Source organism: Kryptolebias marmoratus, linkage group LG7 (genome assembly GCF_001649575.2).
Source record: "Kryptolebias marmoratus isolate JLee-2015 linkage group LG7, ASM164957v2, whole genome shotgun sequence".
Lineage (NCBI taxonomy): Eukaryota > Metazoa > Chordata > Actinopteri > Cyprinodontiformes > Rivulidae > Kryptolebias > Kryptolebias marmoratus.
Window position 1 is genome coordinate 371451 of NC_051436.1, and position 9728 is coordinate 381178.

Sequence of the window (9728 nt, forward strand, 5' to 3'; positions counted from 1 at the left end):
GGACCAGTCAGAGACACCTGGACCAGTCTGAGACAGTTGGACCGGTCTGAGACAGTTGGACCAGTCTGAGACAGTTGGACCAATCTGAGACAGCTGGACCAGTCTGAGACACCTGGACCAATCAGAGACACCTGGACCAGTCTGAGACAGCTGGACCAGTCTGAGACACCTGGACCAATCAGAGACACCTGGACCAGTCTGAGACAGCTGGACCAGTCTGAGACACCTGGACCAATCAGAGACACCTGGACCAGTCTGAGACAGTTGGACCAGTCTGAGACACCTGGACCAGTCTGAGACTATTGGACAGGTCAGAGACAGTTGGACATCAGTGAGTGGACAGGAGGATTATCTCAGTGAGGAGTAGAAGATGTCTGGTTCTGGTTCTGGTTCTGGTTCTGGTCCACAGATGAGAGAAGAACGTTCCTCAGGAACTTGTTTCAGCTGCAGGATCCTGAGAGCAGCAGGAGCAGCACTGCTGTCCCCCTGAAGGACGTCTGCTTTACTCTCAGCAGAGGTTTTGTCTGAAGCTTATGTGCATTAAAGGAACAATCAGCAGTTTTATTGGATTTTAACCCTCCTGAAGCCCAGGAGAGAGGAAAGACACAGAGAGGAAGAGAAGGCCTTCAAACTTCAGGTTAGTTCAGCTGAAGGTGGTGAAAACCAGCGTTTGTTAAATGAGGTTCAATCATCAAACCTCCTGAAACAGAAACAGACGGTTGTTTCTGCAGAGTCTGAAATGTTTGGATCTGCTCTGAACACAGAGCTGGGATCAGTTAGACACATCAAACCAGATCAGCTCAGTCAGATATTTAATGACAAGTTAAAACAGCAGAAGGTCAGAGTTGTGGCAGCAGACGGAGTCTCTGGAGGAACCAGTGATGAGAAGAGGACGTCTCAGTCTGATGGGGACACAAACACACACAGTTCAACCTGGTGTCCTAGAGGAAGAGATTCTGTCCCTCCAGCAGGACAAACGTCTGTTAGGAAACATCCAACCTTGAATCTAAACGTGAGGAAGACCTCAGGTCTTCACTCTGAAGACAGTTTGATGGACGTCTTCTGTCCTGACTGCACGGTAAACTACAGATGTAGAAGTTCCTGCAGAAGCAAAAACACTCAGATTACAGCAGGTACTACGACTGCAGGAGTACTGAGAGTACTGGGAGTACTGAGAGTACTGGGAGTACTGGGAGTACTCACAACTGTACTTCAAGGAAGAGAAAATATTACAAAGGTTTTTTTATTTAAAGCAAAATATTAAAGATTTGGATCTTTGAACACACCATCACCTCCATCAGATTTTGGACCTTGACCTTTGACCCCTGCCTTCCTGTCGTGTCTGCTGATGATGTTTTTAACTTGGCAGGAGGTTTTTATCACAACAACACTAAAGTACTAATAATCTGTAGTGATACTCAGAGAGAAACTTCAGTGTTTGTTTTTATACTAATTTAAGTTACACGTCATTAAAATGCCCCACAGAGACATTTTATCCTGTAAAACAGTTGCTTCAGGTTTCTGTCCCTTCGACTGATGTTATTTATACGATGATCTTTATTCTTTCTGTTGGTTTTGCTCAGAACTCAGTTATTTTGCTAATTAAAACATTTAGTTTCTCTCAGTTTGTAGAAAAAGTGCTCTTTAATGATGTCACATCATCTGCCAACATTCAGCTGCATGTTTGCATCAGAAACAGGAAACAGGAAACCTGAAGACCACAGGCTCTGTTAGACTGAGAGCAGAAAAACCACACAGACCAACCACTGAGTTCACTGCTGGACGGGACAAAGGCTTTAAATCAAACTAATATCAGACATAAAGATGGACCTCCTGCTGTAGGAGAACCTCGGTTCTGTTTACAAGGAACCTTAGAACCTACCTGAGCTGCCTCTGATTGGCTGCTGCGGATCATGTGATGCTTGTTGGTTCTTCTCTCCAGCTTCTCCACAAACAGCTGAAAGAAACAACAGATTTGATCTGTTTGGCATCAAAACTGTTAAATGTTTGCAGTTCTTTGATTAGATGTCAGGATATTAATCTGAACTGTTCAGTTCCCACAGCTGAGAGTGAAGGGAAAAAGGATTTTATTTGTGTTTGTGTGTCTGTTAGCAAAATATCTCATGAACAGCTGGATGGATTTAAATGAACCTCTCAGAAAGTAATACTTGGATGAACATCTACAGCTGATTAACTTCTGGAGGCAACCTAGTCTAAGATGGCCGCCACAGCTAACGGACCTTAGAAGACCCAAACATGACCATAACTCAAGCAGTGTTACAGATATTGAGTTATATCTCCATGTGGTCGTAGCTGAGAGTCATCACAGACACATGCTGTACTTTAAATGGGACATCTTGGGATGTGTGGGTAACAAAGTCAAAAGGCAGAATGGAAATAATAATAAAATATTCAGCTATAAGAAGTTGTTTGTGTTATGTGTTATCTTATTTTTTCAGGCTGGAACGTGTGGTGGTGTTAGTTGTGTTACCTCAGGGAGCAATCATGTATTTGTTGCTGTGTTCAAGCAAAACTGAACAACTAATGATTCAGAGAAAACAAAACTATGGTTCTAATGGAAGGGAGGCCCAACAGAACCACTGTGGTACCATTAAAATAACAACCTGTAAATATGAACCTCTGTCTCACCTCCAGGTTTCCTCTGAACACATCGTCTCACCAGAACCAGAACCAGAACCAGAACCAGCAGTAAGACCACAGCACCGACACAAGCAAGAGGCAGGATGACATGATGAGGAGAGGATGGAGGTGGAGCAGAGCTGGGGGGGTTTCTCTGAAACAAACCAAGATAATTGTTTATTATTTGTGACATAATGACGGTTGGAGCAGAGAGTCAGAGACCTCCTGACCTGAGACAGAGATCCAGCTGGGTTCAGACTCTCCATGACCCCTGATCTGACACCTGTAGAGACCTTCATCAGACCTGGAAACACGCTGGAGGCTCATGTGACCTGAGGACTCATTCCCTATGAAGACGCCATCTTTAAAGAAAGCTGCTGGGAGGTTGGAGGGTTTGTCCTTTGATTGACAGCTCAGAGTGACATCATGTCCCTCCATCACAGGGAGGACAGGACTCTGCAGGATCACTGATCCACCTGAACACAGAGACAAACTCCAGCATTTCATCCATTTCCAGCAGCTTCATCAGCACTAACTCCACAGTGTGATCTTACCAGTGACAGTCAGGTTGATGGTGTTACTGGCTGCTCCAGAGCTGGACTCACACCAGTACACACCACTGTCTGAGGTCATCAAGTAGTTAAGATTACAAGGCGGGCCTGTTGCATTGTTGCACAGAGTTCTGGTTTCTGTGGTGGTGTTTCTCCTCAGAGTCCATCCAGCAGAGCTGTGGTCCTCCTCACAGCTCAGAGACACAGAGTCTCTCATAAAGAACTGAGATCTGCTGGGACTCACAGTCAGACCAGCTGACAGAGCTGGAAGGAAAAAATGTTTGTTTAATTTTATCTTCATCAAACTGTTTTCCTGACAGCTGCTACAAAGGGGTTCCTGAAGCACCTGAACTGATTCTGGATGTGGAGGAGCTCCATCTGGTCCAGCCTCTAAGGCTGAGCCAGGCCCCCCCACAGAAGATCACTTCAGCTGCTTGGATCCAGGATCTTCTTGTTTTAGTCTGGACCTGAAACTGTTCACAGCAACAGACCGAGTGTCCCCCTCTTGTCTCACTGCTGGGACTTGAAGACAGCAGGATCTGGTTTACAGAAGCTGCCATCTTGTATTTTTGGAACCAGAGTCTGTGGACCTTTAAGCCCCGCCTACTCTCCCTCACACAATCATGAAGTCACATGACCTTTCTTTTAAGCATGAAATAACTGATTACAGCCAAACATGTTAGAAAAAAGAACATTTGAACAAAGGTAAGAAATGAAGGAAGCATGATCGGAGGTGTGTTTGTTTATGTGGAGGCAGGGCTGAAAACTTGTACTGAAGCCAACTGACAGGGAACCTGATTCTGTCTCAGACTTCAGGCTCCAGTTGGTCCAGATCAGCGGTTCCAACCTTTTTCCTCAAAGCCCCTCTTTCTACACCAACAGAGTACTCCTGTTTCCTCCCACAGACCCAAAACATGCAGGTTAGGTTCACTAGTAACTCTAAATTGTCCCCAGGTGTGAGAGGGACAAAGCTTGTTTGTCTCTGTGTGTCCTGTGATGGACACCTGTCCAGGTGTCCCCTGTCTCTCACACAGTGACGGCTGGAGACAGACACCACCCAGAAAGGAGGAGCAGGTGAAGATGGATGAATTTTAAATGTTCATGAATTTTGTTTATGTCCTAAAATCTCTTTAAGAAACATTTTGTATATAATCTTAGGGTGCAAAACAAATCTGTAAGCTTTAAATATCTACACACTCCTGATATCTCTAACAGGACCTCTTATCATAAATTCTGTAACTTTTAAAACAAATTCTGACAAATATTCTGTCTTGTAATTTCAGAAATAACATCTGTGTTAATCCTGTTTTTAAAGCCAAATTAGCTGCTAGGAAGAAGCAGAGGACCTTATTAGTTTTAAACAGTTTTTATCTTAGAAATTAATCCAAAATCATTGATTCTGACAAATAATATTTTATGAAACCTTTTAAATAACACAAGAAATTCACAAACCTTGTCTTGTTGTGCAGCACAGCTCCAAGGTCAGAACTGAAAGAGAATAATACGTTATAAACATGTTTCTGTACAACAAACACTTTATTTGTCACATTACAATAACATAAAAATGGAATATAATGGCTTTCATTTTTATTTATCTGCAGTAATATTGACCCTTTTTAAATAAGTCAGAAATCTAAGACAGAGTGTGGACTGCACCAGGGCCTGACATGATCCACCTCCTGGCTGAAGAAACTGTCTGCTCTCCATGAACCCAGCAGGACAACAGAACCAGCTGCTGATGGAAGAACCCACCCTGAGAGGTTGATCCAGGGCTGGACAGTCCTGATCATGAAAGACCCCAGAAAGGAGCATTTCCTTCCAACTACCAGCCAATTACCTGCCTCCGTACAACATGTTGGCTCCTGTCAGGCAGCAAAGCGGCTAAGATGAACAGGTTCATGGGTCAGTACCTGAGCGAGGCACAGAAGGGAACTGGAGCCAAGCACCACCAGCTGCTGGTCCACAGAACTGTAAGATCAGACCCACCAACCTGTGCAGTGCCTGGACTGACTACAGGAAAGCCTCTGACTCCATGCCCCCCACATGGACACTGGAGTGACTGAAAGAGCATTTCTTCCACTGCGCCTCTCTTCCTGAAGTCTCAGGAGAATCCCCATGAGTTTAAAAAACAGCAACAACACAGGGCCAACGTTGTCCATAGCTCTTCTGTTGTCTCCACAGATGAAGCCAAGTTTCGGTAGCACAAACCCCCACCCCCCCACAACACAAGGAGGCATTCCTCTGCTACAAACCAAACTGGCCGGTGGAGACAGGAGGCATTTTTTATAGAGCCGAGCCGGGCTGAGTAGAGCCGGGCTTCTGTAGTAGAGCCAGTGGAAAAGGGGCATAAGAGTCTTCATTGAGAACTCAGAGGGAATGTGGAGGACAGCTCTAGAGGACCATTCAAAGCCACCTGCAGCATAAACCAAGGTGATGCTCTGTCCCACTCCTGCTCTGCTTGGACCTGAACCCTCAGCCAGATGGTTGCAAAGAGTGGCTCTGGATGCTGGTTCCAAAGTGGAGCAGCCATCAGCCCCCTCCTCTACAGGGAAGACATCAAGCTGTACACCAGAAGTGAGCGAGACATCGACTCACTGATCTCCAGCAAGGACATTGGTTCGTCCTTCAGACTGCCTCCTGCTGCCTGAGACCTTTACTCAGCAGATCATCATTGGAGGCTGTCTTCCTGATGGACTCCAGGATCTTGGTTGGTTCATCCTGTATCGTGGCTCTGATCCTCCCTCCTCCTTAGAGTTCAGTCTCAGGGTGAAACCCTCCCTGCATCGTGGGGAGCTTTGTGTCTTGATGTCAGTGGCTTCTATCTCCTCCTTTGGTCAGGTTATTTTACCAGCAGGGTATCTGATGACTGGCACCGCATGTGTTGATGTGTGTATATATATCAATGAGAATAAGCAATAATAAAATATAAAGTTTAATGTTTGCCATCATGTGTCTTCCTAAGTTTTGTGTCTATAATTTGTTTCAGATTAGTTAAAAATATAAGGTTGTTAAAGTGCTTGGTCAGCCATAAACATTTAGAAAGATTCCTGTATTTCTATTCCACTTTTTATTGTTTTCTTTCTGAAGCTGGGGCATCTCCTCCCGGAAGTAAGTCCATATTTGGAAGACGTGGTGACAGCGCACCTGGCTCGTTATGAGGGCAGGTAACTCAGCGCTTAGATTTAAGAGCAGGTAGATTCCATGCTGATTCAACATCGATCCTAGCAGAGGAATGCATGTTCTGAACATTCTCTCTTTTTTGGCACTTTGTTTTATCTTAATTGGGGTTAGATCCTCTCAGAGGGAGTGACGCACGAGGAGCGAATATTGATTCGTTTCATTCATCAGGAGGTTGTCCAGATTCAAGGAGGCGAAAACAGAGCGCAGACTCATTTTAAATAAACTAATTTATTAAAGTAAAAATGAACAAAACAAAAGGCTGACGTGGCAGCAGAGACTAAAACAACAACACAGGCGAGAACATCGAGCACGGAGTCAGAAGCCAGGAGCAAAGAAACGATGAACCAGCGGTGATGACCGGGTTTTTAAACACAGGAGATAATGAGATAAGTGGGCACAGGTGAGAGTTACAAACTGCTGACAGGTGGAGATGGGCGTGGCAGAGAGACGAGAGAGAAACTGAGGAGTGAATGGTGACAGAAAAAACAAAGACACGAGGAACAAGATTTAAACTGAGACAAGGATAACTGAACACAAACAGCAAACAAGAAAATAAACAAAAACCCAAAAACCTGCAGATCTAAGATGCGGGTCTAACTTGGTTCGTTCTTTTTGTGCAGGTCGGCCTGCTACTGTTTCAGTTTGACTGGTTTAAGCCAGTATCATTTCGTTTCAGTTATTTTAATTATTTATTAAGACTCCGTCTTGTTCCTGTGTTTAGTTTGGGTTTAAGGAAGCAGAAATTCTAGTTTCCTCTGAATCTTAAAGGGGACGTATGCTGTCTCAGGGGTTTGAAGCTGTTTTCTCAGTACTGAAGAGACAAGTGGAAGGGGAGGGTCATTATCTTGCTGTGTTCACCAGGTTGTGTTTGTTGGGAACACCTGGGTGTATTTATTTGTCTCACTCTTTAGTTTCCCCCCAAGCAGTCTAATTAAGTGTGGGGAAAAAAGAATTTAAGGTTTTCCTACCCCTCACTATAGTCCTTGTGTTTCAGCAAAGACCTGCAGCTAATCCTCTGTGTTTGAGTCCCAGATTATCATCCAGCATCAGTTATCAGAAGACAGAAAGAATCTGTACTTACAGAGCAGGAATCTGACAGATGTTTCCTTCATGGTGCCCCTCAGAGATCTGACTGGTTTGTTTCATTTGTCAGAGACGGAGTTAAACCCGCCCTCTTCCTCTGCATGTCAGCCAGTTTAAGCTTACAAGAAGGATTTATAATCTAATAACAAAACTGATAAAACTATCATTCATCACTCTGACAAATAGCTCACTGTCTCTTAACTAAAATAATCCCAAATAAAATCTAACTAACATGCTCTCATCACCTTCAAACTGTTTCTTTCAGCTGCTGCTGGTGTTTAGACTCTTTACTTCATCAGTTCAAACTGTCACTGCTGTGGAAAATTAAACTTTATTTCCTTACAGTAGAGAAACTGCTGTTTTTAAATAAAAACAATAATGTATCACCTCCCAGCGCTGTCACTGCCCAAAAATAATGGTTTCCCTTTTCCATAAATCCAGTTTTTCATTCAAATACTCCCCTTGTCAAAACAAACAATATATTAATACATGCATTGCACATTTTTTATTTTTCCAACTGTTTCTTTGAAAACTTAAAAAAAACCCCACCCCCCTGCCTTAAACTGATGTTGTCTGCTATACTGTTTTGTCCACTAGATGGCGTGGTGGAGCAAATAAAGCCTCATGAGCCTTCGATCAGTTTTGCCACAAGGCCTCATGGCCTCATTGAGCTTCATCTGCCCATCACTGGGGAAACAGGAAGTGACACCATGCGCCTCACCACGAACGTCATCCATACGTCAGCTCAAACGTCAGCCCGTCAGCTGACGTACGGGCTTCTTTTCTCCGAAACGCTCGGACCCTCGAGCAGCCGAGTCGGGTCATTTATGACCCCAGCAGTATGACCTGTGTGCTGTTTTTATATTTTATTTAAATCTCAACACTTCCTACCAGGAACCTGTCAGTATTCTTATCATCTTTTCATCCTTATTTTTCCAGGGATCAGATCATTAATGTGGCAGAAATTATGGAAACTTGTTTGAGGTTGGTTGTCTCAGGATGTACAGGGTTTTTAAATACCTGATAAGATTAGATTTGGTTGTAATGTTTTTATTAAACTGTGACAAAAAGACCCAGAGTAGCTAGATTTAAAGCTCCAGAAGCCCTGAGGCGACACTTGATGCCTGAAGTGACGATTAGTTGGCGTCCGACAATAACAATGATACCTCTGAGGTCTTACATCACTCTGACACAGAATCTGTCCATGGTGTCCTTCAAGCAGAAGATCAGGGTATGTATGCCGAGGAAGGAGAGGAGGAGGAGTCCATGGACAAACATCTGAGAAACATTTCACTTCCTGAGCAGGGTCATCCATACGGGCCAACATGGGACAAAATGGCGGAGAAATCCTCGTCCTGCAGGTCTCCACCATGAGCAGATAATAAAATCAGACAATACAGTTCTACAAACCCTAATATTTTATAAAAGAACATTTTAGAATATTACAAGTGGTATCTGTGATAAACATTTAAAAAGAATGGGGTCATAAATGAGTCCATATCCTTTCAGACGCTACAATCAGGTGCACAAAAATTATTTCTTAATTAAAAACAAAAATATACCCCTGCTTTTAGCTTCAGCCTGATTCAAACACAGAAACACTTTGTTCTCCTGAGTTTCCAACCACACAGTGATGCTGGTTTTTGTTTATCTGCTCGGAAGAAAAGGTGTAAATCTTTTCACCACATCCTAACCAGAATATTAGTTTCCATCTAACGTTTCTGTCAAACCCACAGAACCACACAAACACAGCAAGAAATGATTCTGCAGAGAAACCAGAGCGCTGCAGAGCTAACGAGAGCTAAAAACAAAGATAAATAAAATATAAATACCACAGAAGTTAATGATGGTGCTGATCAGATGGTTATAATTCTTCTGTCAACAGAATGAAACGTATTCAGAAATGCAGCCGTGGTGTTTGTTCCTTTTAATTTCTACATTCAAAAGGTTCTGAGATGAAAATGTTTGTTTTTCCACTGGTGTAAAAAAACAAAACAAAAAACAATGTGTTGGAGTCTGAGCCAGAGTCTCAGCCAGAGTCTCAGCCGAAGTCTCAGGTGTAGTCTCAGCTGGAGTTTGAGCCGGAGTCTCAGCTGTAGTCTCAGCCGTAGTCTGAGCTGGAGTCTGAGGTGGAGTCTGAGCTGGAGTCTCAGCTGTAGTCTCAGCCGTAGTCTGAGCTGGAGTCTGAGGTGGAGTCTGAGCTGGAGTCTGAGTTGGAGTCTCAGCCGGAGTCTAGGCTGGAGTCTCAGCCGGAGTCTAGGCTGGAGTCTCAGC

The 9728-nt window shown here is 43.8% G+C and overlaps 1 protein-coding gene across 2 annotated transcripts; it reads right to left on the reverse strand.

The window, feature by feature from the left end:
• Positions 1-795: 795 nt before the first annotated feature.
• LOC108251451 (low affinity immunoglobulin gamma Fc region receptor II-b-like) lies at positions 796-7543 on the reverse strand. Of its 2 annotated transcripts, XM_017441769.3 has the most exons (8): positions 7453-7543; positions 4644-4679; positions 3195-3455; positions 2871-3116; positions 2650-2794; positions 1883-1957; positions 1000-1101; positions 796-902 (listed from the first exon to the last, which is right to left on the reverse strand). In XM_017441769.3, the coding sequence occupies exons 1-6, from the start codon at positions 7481-7483 to the stop codon at positions 1912-1914; spliced, it is 765 nt and encodes a 254-aa protein (XP_017297258.2). In that variant the 5' UTR covers positions 7484-7543; the 3' UTR covers positions 796-902; positions 1000-1101; positions 1883-1911. The 2 variants fall into 2 exon arrangements, with proteins under 2 accessions (XP_017297258.2, XP_037832553.1); XM_037976625.1 differs by lacking the exons at positions 4644-4679; positions 7453-7543 and adding an exon at positions 3538-3766.
• Positions 7544-9728: the final 2185 nt, after the last annotated feature.

Excerpts from the sequence above, each read along its gene's own strand:
- LOC108251451 (XM_037976625.1), bottom strand. The coding sequence starts at position 3,751 with ATGGCAGCTTCTGTAAACCAGATCCTGCTGTCTTCAAGTCCCAGCAGT. Across the intron at positions 3,456-3,537 it reads CACATCCAGAATCAGTTCAG|CTCTGTCAGCTGGTCTGACT; the intron begins GTGCTTCAGGAA and ends TTTTCCTTCCAG. Across the intron at positions 2,795-2,870 it reads CAGCTGGATCTCTGTCTCAG|AGAAACCCCCCCAGCTCTGC; the intron begins GTCAGGAGGTCT and ends GGTTTGTTTCAG.